This window comes from Malaclemys terrapin, chromosome 2 (genome assembly GCF_027887155.1).
Source record: "Malaclemys terrapin pileata isolate rMalTer1 chromosome 2, rMalTer1.hap1, whole genome shotgun sequence".
Classification (NCBI taxonomy): Eukaryota; Metazoa; Chordata; order Testudines; family Emydidae; genus Malaclemys; species Malaclemys terrapin.
The window spans coordinates 157,076,844-157,096,212 of NC_071506.1; the positions used below are offsets into that span (position 1 = coordinate 157,076,844).

General features: G+C 40.7%; 1 protein-coding gene across 3 annotated transcripts in view; it reads left to right on the forward strand.

Annotated features, from left to right (window-relative positions):
• Positions 1 to 19,369, forward strand: part of CTNND2 (catenin delta 2) — a 1,183,216-nt gene that overhangs the window by 716,100 nt on the left and 447,747 nt on the right. For all 3 annotated transcript variants that reach the window (XM_054019141.1, XM_054019142.1, XM_054019143.1), the window contains one exon: positions 6,763 to 7,309. In XM_054019141.1, coding sequence (XP_053875116.1) covers positions 6,763 to 7,309 — 547 coding nt within the window. The remainder of the gene's footprint in view (positions 1 to 6,762; positions 7,310 to 19,369) is intronic.

Consider the following 19,369-nt stretch of genomic DNA (forward strand, 5'->3'; position numbering starts at 1 on the left):
TCCATCCGGTGTGTGGCACTCCATTTTCATACTTTCTTGATCCTTCTACATACAAAACTATATCTGGATTCTGTAATGGCTCTTCTTTAATTCTTCCCAACATTTCCTCTTCTCCATCTATAAGACATGCGTGTACCTCTTCCTCTATGTTCAGACATTCGGCTACATTTATTTCCTTGTCTCTTACTATGGAGTAGTTCGGGTTTTGCAAGCACAATGTTGATTCCCACTGACTCCTGCGGGCATCTGTTACAGATCTTAGTCGCCCGGTGTTGAGGAGATCGATAAGTGTATGGGGTGTATGAAGCACTAATTTCCCTGTGAGAGTGTACGATTCACAAGCTTTCACAGCCCATGTAGCACAATCTAGAGCTGCGACGCACTCCGGTAATCCCTGGGATACAGGGGGTCTTATGGTAGACAGGGATGCTACCGGACGCTGTCTGTCTCTGTGAAGCTGGGTTAGTACTGCAGAATACTGGGTCCCGCTATGGCTACAGTAAAGGTGGAACGGCTTTCCCATATCGGGTAAGCCCAGGCTGGGGGCGGAGGCTAAAGCCTGTTTTATTTTTATAAATGCCTCCTCTTGCTCTGTGCCCCATATTACTAACTCATTTGCAGGCTTTCCCCCCCAGTGAGGTTTTGAATTGGTTCCACCATCTCTGAGTACTCCGGTATATAGGTTCTACAGAAATTAAGGAGTCCCAGGACTTTTCGGACTTCCTTAACTGTCCGTGGTTTCTTTAACCCTCGAATTGCTTGCTTTCTGTCTATTGTGAGTGCCTTTTCTCCCTGTGATATGTTATGCCCTAGATATAAAACTTGCTGCTGTTGCAATTGGGCTTTCTTTGGGCTTAATTTAAATCCTGCCTTGCGAAGATACATGAACAGTCTGTTTAGGGTTTTTAAATGGTCCTTTTCATTTGAACTGGCAATTAGCAAATCATCCACATACTGCAGTATCACAGTATCCCCTTCCAAAGGCACTTGTGCTATTACTTCTGCCATTGTCCTGTGGAATATGGAGGGAGAATTATGGACCCTCTGAGGTACTCGGGTCCAAGTGTACTGCTGGTCTCCTACTGTAAATGCAAATTTCTCCTGACTTTCCTTTGCAAGAGGAATACTCCAAAATCCATTAGCTACGTCCAGGACTGAGAATATTAAATGTCCTGGTGTTAGCAAATTAAGAATCGTGGCAGGGCTTGCCACAATAGGATGTGCCTTTGGAGTCACCCGGTTAAGGTGGGTGTAGTCTATAGTTAACCTCCAGGTCCCGTCCGGCTTCTTGACGGGCCAAATTGGGGAATTAGTTGTGGAGGTGGTTTTTCTAATCACCCCTCTGGATTCCAAATTAGTGACTATACCTTTAACTGCCTCTAAGGCTTCCGGTTTAATTGGGTACTGCCTGTGGCTTTGTGAGTTGGTCCTTCTACAGATATAGGCTTCATGTTTACTAGCCCACAATCTTGTTTATCTGTTGCCCACACTTCAGGGTGAAGGGAACACAGGGTTTCTACTGGGCTTTTCCCCCACTCTGGTATTATTACTTTATTACTGGCAATTATGGCTATATTTTGAGATGATCTTTCCTGTTTGGACCCTTTGGCCCATTCAATGCAGCTAGCTTTGGGGTTGATTACTCCCCCGAGCTCCTTAAGGAGATTTATGCCGCAAATTGTGTCTCCTTGCTCGGGGCAAACCCAGATTTGACTGACTGTGACCATATCCTCGAATTTTATTTCTACTGGCTGGCTAAGGGTTGCTTTTAATCTTCCCCCTCCCACCCCTTCAATCCATATTGTTCTACGGGTGAGAGGGAGATCTTGGCTGGTTATCGATACCGAGGCTCCTGTGTCTATTAACATACTGCACGGTCGGCCCCCCACTCGTGCGTTAAGAAACATCCTGGGGTCGCCTTCGGTTCCAGCCACAGAGGCCGCTGATACCTATTTGCTAGCCAGGAGTTTGAGCAACTCCTGGATTTGTTTATCCTTATCTTGTTCTTGGGTACTAATTGTATCGGTTTTATTTTGCTTGTATGGCCACTGCCCTTCCTTACCCACTCCGGGGTAGAAGCAGTTGTCCTGTAAGTGGCCGCTCCTTTTACAATTATTGCATGTTTTGATTTTATTTTTACTTTTACAGTTACGTGCCAGATGTCCAGGCTTATTGCACGTGAAGCAGGTAGTGATTTTGACTGCATGCACAGCTACCACTTCTTCAGAGGGGGCGGTTGCTGCTACCTTCCTCTTTTTTCTGTTTTCTACTTCTGTGGCCCATTTCATTACTGCTGATTATGTTTCTCCAACTGAGATGCTTAATGACAGGACTGCTTGGTGATCTGCAGACAGCCCCTCCTTTAGGATTTGAAGGAATACATCATGGTCTCGGGATGTTATATTCTCCAGACCTGAATAAGCTCGGAACGCATTCCATTTCTTTTCAGCATAGGACATGGCAGACTCCCCCTTCTGCTGAACCACAGACTGCAGAGCCCCCCAGTTAGTGGTTTGGGCTCCTAGAACAACAGATAGTGCATTCCTAAATTCTGTTACAGTGCCTGCGTCTGGGTTTGGGATTCCTGCTGGTTCTTCAGCCTGATCCCCTCCTGCTGGGTTGGGGTTACGATCTTCAGCCCAGCGCCCTGTCTTCCATTTATTATCTAGATTCTCCCACACATCCCTGGGGCACTTGCACTTGACCAGGATGTGAACATCCTTCCTATGGAGGCCATGTATTTCTGTGAGGCCATCCAGCTTGTCCCAGAACTCAGTATTCTTGTTATCACGCTTGAGTTCAGGTAAATCAGACAGTAATGCCTGTTTTTCCTGGGGGGTGAAGGGACGGTAAATTTCAGTTGTTTCTGTTCTAAGTCCCCTTACTGGCTCACCCTGCGCGTTAACGTTTCTGAACCTCCTTAACTGTGTTTTGATTGGAGCCATATGCTGTACTTGCTCCCCTGGGGCAATTAATGCTTGTGGTGCTCCTTTATTATCTCTGTGGGTGCTTAAATTTGGCCTGTCATTTGAAGAAATGTATGGAGGGGGTTCTGATTCCTCCCCTCTGCTTTGTGCTGCTGAGTTTTCCCACAGATAGTTAATCGGCGGAGCGGTGGGCTGGCATATGCCAGGAGTTTGCTCTCCCCCTCCCAATCTGGAGGTGTGTCCCAGACATGATGATTCTTTTTCTCTGGGATCTTTTCCAATTTCCAGACAGTTCCATATTTTAGAACATAGGCTCTTATCTCTCAGAGCCTGGTTTTGAGATCTTAACGTTGCAATTTCTTTCTCCTTTATGTTAAGAATATCCAATAAAACTATTACTGCTTTGTCTGTTTTGTCACTTCTCTGATGGTTCCACCAAGTAACTAGATCTGCCTCTGGTCCGGCTGCAGAGTAGTTTGCTTTTTTAGCTGCTGCCTGCCGAGTTTTAACATGTTTATATTCCAAGTACTCTCGAGGACTAATTATTGCCTCTCCTTTTGACGCCATGGGTTTTTTGTCACCCCGGCTGCTGACCTTGAAGGGAACTTGCGTCTTCCCCCCCTAAATGCTTGTCAGCCTTTATGAGGAGTTACTTTTCCCCCTTTTTATGCTATGGTTCCAACTCCCCACAGCCTTGAATTTCATGAGGACGTCTCCCCACCCTTAATACCAAGCGTGTCTTCAATTACACACACATGCCGGACTTATTGGTTGGAGACTTTGTGCTATTCGAAAGCATGTACGTCATATGCCTTGGGGGGGGCACTCCCCTAGGACTTGCAATGTTACGTGCAATGAGGAAATGGACCACCAGTTTGCACTGCCTACCGCTTGCGTACCCAGCCAATCCTGGGCTTAACTCACGGCCAATCGCTTGCTGGTGGGTTATTCAAGTCCTCCGTAACACACCCCTTAGTTGTTTAAACAGTACATGACCCTCTTGCACAAGTCTTCCCTCCCAAGTGGTACCCTTATTTAACCCCACTGCTTTGACCACATGTGTCTAAGGTCCTTCACACAAATTAAAAAGGAAACAAGATGTGTCTGAAAGGGGATGAGAGACTTCTATCCCTGGCCTAATGAGGTGGTAAAGTAAACATACTCACCTCTTTTGGATTTCAGTCTCAGATCCTCAGCCAGTTCACAAACTTGCATCCCGGACGAGCCCCCAAACTGAAGGACATAAATCCACACCGTGTAGAGGTCAAAGCATAGGGGTTTATTACACACAGCGCTGGCGGAGTGTCACCTGGCTTATTAGGCTCAGAGACACTGTCAATTAATTGATTACAATGAAATATATAGATTTTCCATGGGCGGGGGAAAGTGACGGGGTAGGCAGTTCCACACCCCGGGATAGGTTTTGCAGCAAGACAAGATAGCACAATAGCCAATGGTTAAAAGGTTACACAATGTCTCTGCCCATGGTCTTAAGTTAGCAAATTAACATTTGATTAATACTTTAATAAAATGTTATTAGTATAAAATATATATGTTGAATTCTGATTTGGGGTCCATACGAATGGAGTAACTCCTTTGATTGTCCGACAGGTACATGTCTAGGGGATAAAGCAAAGAAACAGTGAAAGCATATGAAAATAGAGATTGTCTCCTTTATGTCTTAAGGCAGGGCATTGGTCCCTTGGAAAGGAGGTGGAAGGGTGCCATATCATTATAGTGACATGTGCCATTTCATAAACTCAAGGTTGGATCTGTGGGAAGACTGTTTTCCCTTCAGGAGAAACACAATAGGAACAGGGATCCTTTGTTCAATTTGAAACATTGGATGAAACATAATTATTCAGTTATTGCTTCAACATCTGGCATTTCTACTGACCAAGCAGATCTTAGTAAAGGCAATGTTATTTTGTTTACCCCAGCTTTCTCTTAGCTGATCACTATTAGTTAGGCCTCTGGTCTCCAGACCAAACTCTGGACTTCGGGTCTGAAAAAGAGCTGGCACAATCCATATATACCAGGTTGTTATATAACATGCACATGGATTTTAACCCTTCAAATTGGCTCCTTTTTTGTTTCACTTGCTTGCATACAAGACGTTATTTAAAACAAACAAACAAACAAACACACTCCTCCCCCCAGTGTACTAATAAAAGTAATACATATACAAAGCAATACAATTTTTTGAAGTTCATTGTTAGAGAATTTAGGATTGTTTCACATATTAAAATAAAAGTATTTGCGGTATTTAAAAAAAAGCTGTCTCTTTTCTAAATACCTTTTTGACTGAATTGAAAAAAATCCAAAAAGCATTGATTGGAATGTTTCAAATTGCACTATCAACTTCCAGGATTTGGAGCACTGTTGAAGGTTTCAAGTAATCCTCTGCATGATGGGGGGGGGGGGGGGGGGGGAGAGATGGAGGAGAGAATGTATTTGAAACAAGAGAGTGACTTGCAACAGAATGCTCAGCTATCTCTCACTCCAGGGTGCTGTTATTAGAGGATTTTAATGTTACCAGATTAACAGCCACAGATGATCTCTTGAGCCTAAGATCCCTGATAAAAATTGGAATGCTGTCTATGTATGGAGATAAGAGTGTACATTCTATTCTTTGCTGTTCCAGAAGGGGCTCAGGCACATAATTGAAATTTTTAACAGGTAGCATCTGCTGAGTATTCTCTCTCTCTGTCTAAATTACAAGACTTAAGGAAAACTTTGTGCTGCACTACATGCTGCTAGGAAGATCTAAGACCTCCTGTGCAGAAGTGGCTGACAATGTACTGTTTTCATTCGAATGCAAATTTCTCTCTGGATGGGATTCAGGGAAAGTACCCACCCCGTCTACAGCTCCACCCCTGCCCTCCTTTTCTTTTGTGCCTTGTAAATAAATAAGAAGCAACTGCCTTTCTCTCTGAAGACACAGCTGCAGGGGGCTCTTAAAGGGAGAGAGAGAGAAAAGACACACACACACACACACAGAGAGGCACTGAGAGAGAGAAGAGAAGGAAAGAGATGTGGAGCTGGGTTTTCACACGCTAGGAAGGGTGACATTTTTGTTCTGCTTTTTTCATATCTTCGGTTTCAATTGCAGCATTTCTCTGTACTGGAAAGCATAATTCCTTTACAACTGCAAGAGTCTGATTTGAAAGTCTACATCTCTTTTTAAAATGTATTTATTTATTTCAAATGGCAGAACTCAGTCTGTGTGGTGGCAGCAGCAAATTCTGAGGAGTGTATTATTCTGGCTAGTCTCCTCTTATAACAAGGATGTTAATTGCTTTTCAGTGAAGAAACTTTGTCAACTAAAATGGTTCTTGAACGCCAGTGCTTTTTTTAATGAGCTAACATGGGGAGTATAAACAAAATAAAAGTTTGAAATGGTGCTGTTTAAAAAAAATCTCCAGACTAGATGTTTTGGTGGATGAACTGTAAATATTTCATTGTGTTTCAGGACAAGAAACTGTTTAATAACAATATCCAACAATTGTATACAAATAAAATATGCATTAAACCAGATATCAACTTGAATGGTAAAGGGGACTTTTTACTGTTTTGGACTTGAAGTGTGAAATATTTTCTCTTAAAGGACAAACATGTTTTAGCAGATTAGTCTCTTAATCCTAAAGGCATTTGTTTCAAACCTTATTAAGGTCATAAAAGGGTTTTTGTTTGGTTTGGTTTGGTTTTTTTTCCTGTAGCACTGGATTCTCTGTAGCAGAGGGGTTAAATTTTGCAAGGCTGGTTTTAAAATGTGTTGAACTCCTTTCCTGTCTCTCTCTCTTTCTGACGGTTCTGTTTTCTTTCCTCGGTACAGGGCACAACTAGTCGAACAGCTCATTTAGCTGGATCCGAACCTTCTCAGTCAAGAGAGTCCTTTGTGCCAAGCCATGGGAGCGCGTTCCATTTGCCTGATTCCCAGCATTCTTCAACACTTTATTACTCCAGCTCCACTCTGCCAGCCCAGAGAGTGAGCTCCCCGCTGTCCATGCAGCAGGTGGGCTCTCCAACCAAGCTCCAGCGGGTGGGTTCAGCATCGGAGAGCGCTGGATACAGCACCACGCAGCGGGTCTCTTCTCCCAAGCAGTCTCCAAGCCGGCTAGCCAAGTCTTACAGCACCAGCTCACCAATCAATATTGTTGTGTCTTCAGCAGGACTTTCTCCTTCCCCAATTCGTGTGACGTCTCCACCCACCATCCAGTCTAATATTTCCTCCTCTCCTATACATCAGCTAAGCTCCACCATTGGCACTTATGCTACTCTGTCTCCTACCAAACGGCTGGTCCACACATCAGATCAGTACAGCAAGCATTCCCAGGAACTATATGCCACTGCTACCCTACAGAGACCTGGCACCCTAGCAGGTAAATGAAGCCAATCTCTCATCGTTAACTCTTTAAGTGCTTTGTTCATTGTCTGCATGGGCAGTCTGGTTTAGCGTTAAAATGTTTCTATATTTGTCTTACATTTACACGAATAAGGAAGGAAAAAGGTTAATTCAGGAACTCTGATCTCTAAATATATCTTCTTTTAAAAAATTGTGTTTTAAATGTATCTGTTACAAGCAATGTATTCATATAAGCAGCTGCTGCATATAAGACAAATAATAAATACAAGACATTAAGGGGTTAGGAAGATTAAAGAATTTGGAGGGTCTTTTTGAAAACTACCTTATGAGTGAGAATTGTGGTTTCAGTTCAGTCATTAGTAAGCTGTAAACCTTATAAAAAAACCCACTCCTCTTTACTCATATTGATTCATCTGATCTTTTAAATATTAGCTAAATCTTTTGTTGAGAAAGTTAAGGGACTTGCAGCATTAAACACTGAAATCCTGTTTTTTAACCACAATCAAAGTACTGAACATTCCACCACAATAAGTTATTCTCTACCCCCACCCCCTCCCTTTTTTAACAAAATCCTCACATAGGGGAATGCCCTTTCCTTGAACTGATGTGATTAGGTGTAATTGACAATTTCTGCACTACTTCTTAGCAGAAATTTCAAATATGCTAGATTATACTGAATTATATGTGATGGCTGTGTGATATTTACTATGCATTATGGAACAAGCAGGAATCACCAGTTTCATTTCTTCAGGAAGCACAAACTTTAAGCCAGATCCTGAAATTGTGAGGCTGTTTTGTCTTCTAAATCACCTAACTAGAGATCTGAATCACTTTCAATGGTGAATTTTTGTTCTGTCTTAAAATCATTTGAGTTTCATTGCTATAGTAACAGCCACTGTGCTCATATGTTCTCTTGTCTGACATAAATAGATAACTTTGAAGATAAACAGGATACATACAAGGATTTGCAGTATATATCAGTCAGTTACCCAAGTGCCCTTTTGCAATTAATTCCCCTTATCCTCCTCCACCACCAAAAACTGTTAGCATCATAATATGCAACTCTAGGGTTATGCAGTCCAAAAAAATAGGTTAAATTAAGTGACAGTTAAGGAGATGGTCCTAGCTTCTTGTTCCGTTTCCCTAAAAGTTATTTGGAAAATCTCCTGTAAAAGCATTGAATTGAAGGAGTCCAGCTAGCAGAAAAACCAGAGTTTATAGCATTTAATTTCTAGGTTTAGTATGCCTAAAAGTTTTCATCAGTAGGGTTAACTGAATGAGGTCCAAATAGAGAACTTTGGACAACTTGAACACTATTGCTGTCAAATACTCTTTATTCCTTTCACAGATGATGTGGTATTATGCTTAGATACAGGATGGATCAGGTAATATCTTTTATTGGACCAACTTCTGTTGGTGAGAGAAACAAGATTTTGAGTTTACATAGGGCTCTTTTTCAGGTGGTATTATGCTTAGCAGTTATAAGAATTTATACACACACACCTCTGGAGTGGCTTCCTCTCTCCACAAATCTCAAGAAAACACACTTCTGCCCAAGGCATACAATATCCCATTATAAAATATTGTTATAAATATGTTAAAACTTTCCAATATTTTGTATTTTAGACTGTTTCATTTTTATGGAGTAAGAAAATTGTTCTATAAAATTTAAATAAGCATGGAAGAAACTGCCAATGTCAGCAGGTCAAAGGGTAAATTTTGTTTAAAATTGTTTGTCTCTTGTAAGTCTGATCATCAATATTCTTCTGGCTTTCCTACTGTTTACAACCAATCTGTAAAGTGGTGATCTTTACCCATAGGTAGGGTCCTACCAAATTCACAGTCCATTTTGGTCAATTTCATGTTCTTAGGATTTTAAAAATCATAAATTTCATGATTTCAACTATTTAAATCTGCAGTGTCAGGGTGTTGTAGTTGTAAGGGTCCTGACCCAAAAAGGAATTGTGGATGGTCACAAGGTTATTGTAGGGGGGTTGTGGTACTGCTACCCTTACTTCTGCACTGCTGCTTGCGATGACGCTGCCTTCAGAGCTGGGCAGCTAGAGAGCGGCGGCTGCTGGCCAGGATCCCAGCTCTGAAGGCCTTGCCCTGCCAGCAGCAGTACAGAAGTAAGGGTGGCATGGTATGGCATTGCCACCCTTACTTCTGTGCTGCTGCTGGCAGGGGGCTGCCTTCAAAGCTGGGCACCTGGCCAACAGCCACTGCTCTCTGGCTGCCCAGCGCTGAAGGCAGCACAGAAGTAAGAGTGGCAGTACCCCCTAAAATAACCTTGTGGACCCCCCCCTCGCAACTGCCTTTTGGATCAGAACCCCCTATTTGAGAAACGCTAGTATCACATGTAAAAGCACACAAAAGACCAGATTTTATGGTGGGAGACCAGATTTCACAGTCTGTGATGCATTTTTGATGGCTGTGAATTTAGTAGGGCCCTACCCATAGAAGTTCTAAAGAATTCTCTATTATCTCCTCTTACTCACCTTAAGAGCTGGTGAGCTTTGTATTGCGCTAACCGTCCTTGAGGTATGAAGGAATCTTCGATAGCCTATCAACACCGCTCCTTTGTTGGCCAGATGGTTTGGTGCCGAGGGGTAATAAGCAACTCCCACCCTCAGGGTCTGCGCACCAGCACAATGACCTCATCCCGCAGAACAGAGATAATGCCTAAGGCCCTGACTCCCTAAAATACAGCATTACGCTGCCTTCTGGATTGATAAACCAATAGTGGCTATACATATATTTGTAAGGGTTTCTTGTACACCTGACTCTCAAAAAGTTGGAACCAAAAGACACTGGTATCTATATTTGTCTTAACATTTTTAAAAATACATTTTCATTGTGCTAGCCAGATCTAAATATAGGTATTAAAAACAAGCGAATTTTGGATCTACAATACTGCAAAGGGAAAAGGACATTTTTAAAACAAGTCATTTATTAAGCCTTAAAGGTGGCTTGCAAATGAGAAAATGGGCTTGCCTTCACCCTGCCCCCGTTTTCTTCTTTATGATGTATAAAGAAGGCCTGAATATTTGTGTGTGTGTGTGTGTGTGAAAAGTGTTGTGACGTTCCCCTCTGGTGTTATCTAGACCGGTGATCTGCTAGGTCATTCTAATCCTTGACTCTGGGAGCCAGTCTTACCCTGCTCTGCTGTGAGAACCCCATTCCTGGGCTGTTCACGCACAGCTACTTGCAAGCGAATTACATCAGCCAATATCTCTGGTCCCAGACACAACCCTAGGAACCTCTGTATTGCAACGTCCAGTTATGCCCGCTGGACGCTGCAAGCTTATGAGTTCAACAATTTAACAAAGAAATTTATATTTACCAGGCTTGTTATCCCAAGGGGAGTCTCTGACATGCTTCAAACCAAACGTACTGCTTCAGGTAGAATAAACAAACAAATGTATTAACTATGAAAAATAGATTTTAAGTGATTATAAGTCAAAGCATCATAAGTCAGATTTGGTCAAAGGAAATAAAAGCAAAACACATTCTAAGCTGATCTTATCACTTTCAATGCCCTTACCAACTTAGATGCTTCTCACCACAGGCTGGCTAGTTGACCTTCAGCCAGTCTCTCCTCTTTGATAAGTGCTTCAGTCACTTGGTGGTGATGTCTGTAGATGGCGGTGGAAGAGAGAGGAAGAGCATGGCAAATGTCTCTCCCTTTTATAATGTTCTTTCTTCTCTCTTGGCTTTGCCCACCCACCCCCCACCCTGCACTTCAGAGTCAGGTGAGCATTACCTCATTGCAGTCCCAACCTGACCAAAGGAAGGGGGGTGATTCATTTGAGAGTCCCACAGATCCTTTGTTGTTGCTTAGGCCAGTGTCCTTTGTTCCTGTGAGGCTGGGCTGGGTTTGTCCCATACATGCCCTGATGAGGTGTGAACTGCCCCTCTGCTTCTGGAGAGTTTTTGCCTGGGCTTGCTTTAAGCCACGAGGACACATTTTCAGCCTCATAACTATATACATGAAATTACAACCTATAACATTACTATAATATTACTATAACAATGATTACTATACCATTACCATAACAACAATGCTCAGTGCATCATGAGCCTTCCGAAAACACCCGACATGACAAACTTTGCATTAGATACCACACAATCATATTATAAGGATGAACATGGGAGTGCTGAGTGTTCCTCTGAGGTACAGAATGTCACAGGTGTATTTCTGGTTTGTTCTTTTACATTAGAAGTTCGTGTCTTTCAGAAGTACAGGAAGACAGTATAGTGCCTTGTAAACTAGTCAAATTATATCTCAAGAAACTGAAAACAGAGCAAGGCTCGTTTTGTTTTCTTCTTATCCTAACCCTTATTTAACTCCAATAAAATGACTAATTAACACTTGACAGAGGATATCTTTGTTCAAGTTAAAACAACACCATCTCCTCAACTAATGTCAGAGGGTTCACAATGTACATCCCTCTGATGATCCAGAAATGTCCCAGCCAAAGCAGACTTGACATTCCTGTTTTGTTGTTTGTTTTTTTAATCTTATAAATAGACTTCTCTGTGGGAGGAGTAGAGGAACTGTTAGTTTTTATTTGTAAAAAGTAGCAAAAACATAAACTCGTTTAAAAAAAATCATATGCAGGACACCTTTAAAAGGTTGGCAGTGTCCTTTTAGTTCTTGGAACCATGTCTCTCTTTTCATTCCTTGTTCACTGCCAGCAGTCACAGGATATGGTGTATCCACTCCTGAGGAATCCTGACATTAGCAAACTACTTACTGATGGCTCTGGCCATGTCTCTTGGTTTGTCACATGGTTAGGCTCCCTTTGTGTAAACTATTTTTTGGCATTATGGTCTTTAGATGTACCATCTGACTGAAGGAACGTGCATGCTATTATGTATCTGAGAATAAGGCTTTATGTCAGTTTTTCATCACAGCCCTTTTATGCTGAACAGGTACTTTGTGTTTTTGATTTAGGATTCTACCATTGAAGTGTTTGTTGTGTCAGTTCTTCTTTTAGGTTTTGCAGTGTCACATACAGTATTTGTTGAAAGGCTTTTTATATTGATGCTTCTGTGTATCTTATGGGATCTGCTTTGATGATGTGATCACATTTATTCATCAGCTTTAATTTATTTCATTTGTAGATTTAAAATGTGGGCACAGTACTTGGGGCTCACTTTGCTTAATATTAAGTTGTAATTGTAGGTATTTATGATCACCGCTAAGTATATAACACCAATAAGCTGTGACTTTGTAGAACAATATGTATCTTTTGCAGAAAAAATCCATATTCATGCAAATAATAGTGAATACAGATATGTGTTGGTTACCAAATAATATGCTGTTTGCAATTTGCACCAGTGTTAATTGATTAACTGGTTTATTGATTAAAACAGCTGGTTATGAAAGTGAATCAAGCACAAATGATGTTAGAAAATATAATAGGTGGGAGCCCTTTACAGTTTTACATATGCATTATAATTGAATTTTTTAGGTTGGAACTAAAATACTTTTGTGCTCTTTAGAGGTACCATTAGTCAAGTCACTTCCAAGGTAGCATAGTATAAAACAAAAAAGTTACAAAGAGCATTTAGATTTCACTAAAAATGTTCAAATTTACACATTGCCCCCAAACGTGACTGAGTTAGTTTGCATGCAACATAGTATGCTGACAAAATTACAATTCCTATTGAGTTTAATAATATTAATGTATCTCAAAGAATAAAAAGTAGCAGTTCTTAAATACTGTTATACCATCAATTAAAATAATAATTTAAAACAAATACATAGACACATATGTATTAGTTAATTGAGTATCCATGTTTTTTATTCTTTTAGGATGAACTCTTGGATGAGAGCTTTAAGGCTAAATCCTATTGTTGGGCAGATCAAATTATGGATTCTCACGGTTGTGCAGCATAGCTCTGTGAATAAGCAGAGTCCTGAAAATCTAGCTGAGTCATTCTTGACAGCAGCACAGTTCATGCTTTGGAAGAAGATTCCAGATTTGCACTGCTCCAAAACCAACAGTACTAATTGTTCAACTAATAATAGTCATCCCTGTGTCTAGGAGTAATTTCAAGATTTTGATGTTGATGTTGGATGCCAAACACAGAACAGGAACATAGTTCTTCTCTTAAATAATTTTAACAAAGATTTCATCCTGATCAGGACTAACATATGTGAGCATCCACATTACATTATAGAGGATAAAAAATATAAATGTAGGAAAAATCTTCTTCAATGGGCAGGTTATTCCATATTTGCCCATTATGCATCTTTTTCTGAAACATCTGTCACTGGCCACAGAGATGTGATGCTAGTCTAGATAAACCACTGCTCTGATCCAGTATAACAATTCCTATGTCTATGCTGATGCTAGAAGACCTGGGATATAACAGATAATCTAAAATCTTATTCCACATTGGATTATTCCAGGCAATGTATTATAGTAGAAAGTCATATTAAATGCAAACAAAATGTTCAAAGATTGTGTAGCTCCAGTGCTGGACACCAATATGTACACCAACTGGCTAGGTTCCAAAAGAGAGCATTAAGGTACTGCAGCATTTTGTAGAATGATGCTGTGACGGGTTGGATCACAGAAACCCCCTTGGGAGCTGCCACCCGATGTGCAAAGACTACCCCTGCTTCTGCTTTCCCTGCCAGCTCAGGACTCCAGCACCCTGTCTTGCTGAGCCAGACACTCCCGTCTGGCTCTAACACAGACCCAGGGTCTGAATCACTTGTTCCAAAGCTGCAAGTTTACCTGAAGACAGCTCACAGTAGTGTGCTTGTCTTTAGCACTCAGGTGCCCAACTCCCAATGGGGTCTAAACCCAGATAAATCTGTTTTACCCTGCATAAAGCTTATGCAGGGCAAACCCATAAATTGTTCGCCCTCTATAACACTGATAGAGAGATATGCACAGTTGTTTGCTCCCTCAGATATTAATACATACTCTGAGTAAATTACTAAATAAAAAGTGATTTTATTAAATACAGACAGTAGGATTTAAGTGGTTCAAAGTAGTAACAGACAGAACAAAGTAAGTCACCAAGCAAAATAAAATAAAATGCGCAAATCTATGTCTAATCAAACTAAATACAGATAATTTGTTTCAGTCTCCTTCAAGGTGGAGAGGCTCCTTCTTTAGCCAGCTGAAGACAAAATGGAGGGGTCTCCCATGGGTTTAAATAGAATCTTGTGGGTGGAGACCCTCCTCCTCCCTCCTATGCAAAGTCCAGCTCCAAGATGGAGTTCTGGAGTCACCTGGGCAAGTCACATGCCCCTGCATGACTCAGTCTTTACAGGCCGACGCCATTGTCCACATGGTATCTTGCATGTCTCCAGGAAGACTTCTTATGTGGATTGGAGCATTCCAAGATGCATTGTTCCCCAAGTGGTTCCTGATCAGGTACTTAACCTGGCGAATTCCTTCCTAAAGAAGCTGACCAAATGCCTCACAAAGCTTACTTAGAAACCAAGCAAGCATACAGCCCATATTCTTAACCTCAAGTAGAAAATGATATATATGTACAAATAGGATGAATAGATATAGTAGATCATAACCTTTACGGAGATATGTTACATGGCACAGGCAGCACAAAACATATTCCAGTTATGTCATACATACATTTATAAGCACCCCCCCCATAAAGCCTTATGGGGTACACTGTCACAGATGCATGCATGTTAGTTAAGTGAAAGGAGTATTACACAGCTGCTTTTCAGCTCTAAGATGCTACTTGGCTGTATGATGTCACTAGTAACTATGATGTACCATATTGAAATGTCATCTGTGGCATGCCAGATATTTCATTCCTATGCAGGCATAATTCCTAAAAATTACAAACCCCAGTGTTCATGTTTTGGATAAGTAATTTTTTATTCAATTGTGTTCATATATACATGGTATTAAAAACTATAAAAAGAAAAGCCATTTGCTCTTATATATCACAATAAATAATAACAAATATATTGTATAATTTTAATGTATTCATATTAAGAAGTGCATCTTATCTTTGGAAAACTTAGCAGATTGGTCTGATACAAATGAATCTGTTTCAAGATATTAGGGCCCTATCCAGCTCCCTCCCTCACCTCTCCTCTCAATGATATCTCCCTTTGTATTCCCTCCCACACACATCTCCTTGCCATGGCATGTAGGACCCTAACCTCCCATTGAAGTCCATGGAAGAAAAGGATTCTTATTCACCAGTGAGTGTTATATCAGGCCCTTAGTCTCTACTGTTTTTGGATGAGAAATACATATTTCCCAATTACCATATTTATTAAAATGATCCAGAAATGATATCATAAAAAAAATAATCCAGAATGTCACAAATTCTCTGTATTTTCTTGAATGCTGTACTGTGTACTTGTGCTGAAGCTGAAACCTTTTATACTATCACATATGAAAATACATGTATCCAGCCATTTCCCTTGTAGCTCCCCATTTGAAGAATAACCTTTTCAGCTGAACTAAAGCCAGTGTGAGAATCAGATTTAGTGCTGCACTGTACTAAAATCATCCTCTTTGGGGAAACTACTAATCCTAAAGAAGATCCAGCATTGAGCATAAAATACTATTTAGACTGTGTAAGGCTGCAGATTCCCAGTCATGTTTTAGTTCCAAAATATATATTTGTTTGTTTATTTAGAGATTAAAATGCATCCCTTATAAATAGACTCCCAACACAGAATAAGTTGTTCTCTGTGCATCGAAACTGCATCCCTAGACAAAACTGAGCTAATAGATAGTCCTGTTGTGAAGAACAGCTTTGCTTTTTTGGACAAAAGAAGGAAGAGAAATTCATAGCCCAACATTTTTTTACATTTAATCAGAGGTCTCAACCATGGATATGATTGGACCATAACAAAAAGACGACAACATTTTTCAAGTGTTTTCCTTAACTCCCTCTTAATTTATTTTCATAGAATTCTCTCTTTAAAAGAGAACAACATTGCTTTATTAATTTATACCAGGATGGGTTATTCTTGTTTTTATTTTTATTATTTTAATAATTTTCTTTTTCTACCTGATACAAGTTTTATACATTTGAGCTTTGTGAGTATCCTTTAATTCTGGGACAGAAAGTTCATGTTCTGATTTTTTTTACCCATACTGTTCTTTTCTCTGTTTTGGCACTTTCCTTTTAGCTAGCAAGGTGAAACACAAGGCTATTTTGAGGCCTCCATTAATGTGTCTTCATTAGTTTCCTGGTCAGAGAGCATTCAGAAAATTAAAATTTGGCCTCCTTTCCACACTTTGTGATGCCAAGCTGTTTCATTCAAAATACAAATGATTATTCACATGCCTGGGGAGTAAAAATCCTGAGGCTGGTCCCAAAGTTGATGCAAGTACAAAACACCATAGTTGCACTATCAGGCTGACTTTATTTCTCTTATTTTACTGCCAATTCTCTTCATTCCTGTTCCTTCAATAATTATTCTTATCATTATAGTACTGCCTTGGGACTTCAACCAAGAACAGGACCCCTCTGTATTATTCATAAACATACTGTAAGGGTCACTATCTACCATGAAGAGCTTACAATTTAAGTAAGCAAAAAAAGAGTTGAGGGATAAGGGCTATAACGTAAAAGCAGAGTGAACAAGGTGATGGTCTGCAAATGTCATATTACTTCAAAGCTTTTGTTTCTTTCATTCTCATATAAAAAAAGATAGGGTTTTGTAGAGAAAGGATTGGCTGAATAGAGAGAAAAGGGAGGCAGAGGGGTAAACTGATCAGAAAGCATATAAGAGGAGTATGAAGAGCAATGGAGTGAAGCTTAAATGAATAGATTTTGAGGGAGGGAGTTGGAGCAAACAACCAATCAGCAGAGGGGAGAGAATGTCCAGAGTAAAAAATGTGCACAGCTGTCAGGCACTGATGACATCATCAGAGTCCAAAGCAGTCCCTGCTTGAGCTGCTATTCTCTTCTCCTGCTGGCTGAGTATCTGGCTGTCTTCTTACATCAATTTTTTTTGTCCCCAAGCTTGCATGGCTTCAGGGAGGGGTTAGGTTACATGGGCCTTGGTGTCCCCAGGGTGGCGGTGTCCCCTGCACAGTTCTGGATCTTAGGATGGTATGGAAGTGGTAACCCTGGCTGGATTTCCGTTCCTCCATGGTACGGCTGTACCCGCTTCAGACACTTTTCTGTTGCTAAGAGAATCTCTAGTTAGCTCTTCCCAGCAGTTCCTTTTGTCCTGAAGCTTACATGGGTGGAGAGAGGGGATGCTGTTGCATGGGCCATGGTGCCTAGGCATGGGGGAAGACTCCCCTGTACATTTTTTGCTCCAGAGGTGCTGGGGGTGGTGATGGAGGGGTAATTAATCTCTTTTTAAACAAAAAACCCTATTGCTATATTGTCTATATCAGAATGGATGCATTCATATGTTCAGTTTGTGCCCATTCATGTATCCAGGTGCTACATAGTTTATGTGATACAAATTCTAGCTTATTTAAGATCAGAAACTCTAATGCTAACCCCTGCACAATAGAATGTATATCTCTTTGGCATGAAAGACAGGAGATTGCTAATAAGCGTGTCAAGATTCTTTGGTCTCTCACCATGTTCTTCATATCTTGGAGAGGAGTAAGGGCATGCCCTTCATTTTTATTATGGTAGACATCCTTATAGTCTTTGCTGGTCTTATGGTATACAAATTGTATGTAGTGGATGAAGTGGCTGGGGAGAAGACTGAACACTGATATTGGAGAACCTGCTAAAGGTATAATCAGTTGCATTTGGGGAGAAATTTTACAGTCCTCTGTTGTGGCTCTGCTTGTGTCAAATAGAACTTCTTTCTCCTTGGTCATAGCAACTACAAACCTCAAACCAATGGAAGTATGTGTGGCAAGTGTTAGGCAACTACTTGGCCTCTTCAGTGGCTCTCTTGTGGGGAGACATATCTCTCTGAGTTCCATCATGTCCTCCTTCCTGTTCAGCATGTATGAAAAATTGCTAGGTGAGACTGTGAAGTGTTTTGGGCTGTAGTGTCCTCAATATACTAATGATGCTTAGCTCTACATCTCCTTTTCACTGACTCCACAGTTTGCAAGCTTATTACTCTTGAAGAGCAAGATAGAGATCTGTGTAAAAGTGAATAGGCTGTGTCTCAACTCAGATAAATTGAAAGTTACGCTTTTTGCCAAGATAAAGCACTTGCAGAGTTGAGTGGAGGTGATATCTGCAGCAGTCAAGTTTGCAAAAATGCTTTTAAACCTTTTGGTGCTGTCTGATTCATCACAGTCCCCAGATTTTCAGGTAGTGCCTTTAGCTTGTGCTGCCTTTCATTATCTATGAATGACCAGTCTCTGACTATTGCTTCCTAATGTGGGTCAGGCAAAAATTTTCCTTTTTTTTTTTTTTTTTTTTAGAAGGGACTGCAAGGGTCATGTAGTCTAACCCCCAGGATTTGTTGCATCTAAACCATCCAAGACAGATGGCTATCAAGCTTCTTTTTGAAAACCTCCAGTGAAGGAGATTCCACGACTTCCCTAGGAAATTTGTTCCAGTTACAGTAGGGAAGTTCTTACAGTTATGAAGTTTTTCCTGAGATTTAATTTAAATCTGCTGTGCTGTAGTTTGAACCCTTTGCCTCTTGTCCTGCTCTCTGTGGCAAGAGAGAACAAGTTTTCTCCATCTTCCTTATGGAGCCTTTCAAGTATTTGAAGACCATTATCATGTCCCCCCCTTTAATCTCCTCTTTTCCCAATGAAACATACCCAGTTCCTTCAGCCTTTGCTCATATGGCTTACATCCCTTTGATCATTTTTGTCTCTTGCTTGTGGAGCCTTTCTAGTTTCCCTACATTCTTTTTATATATCAGTGACCAAAATTGGACACAGTACTCCATCGGAGGCCTAACCAATGCCAAGTTGAGCAATACTATCACCTCCCATGACTTCCATGCATTTGCTTTCTTTCTTTTTTTTTTTTTTTTTTGCAACAGCATCACATTGTTGACTCACGTTGAGGTTATGATCCACCATAACTCCCATTCTGTATTTGTTCATTTGGTTTTTCTTCCCTAAATGTAACAGCTTACATTTGTCTTTATTGAATTTCATTTTTGTTGTGTATA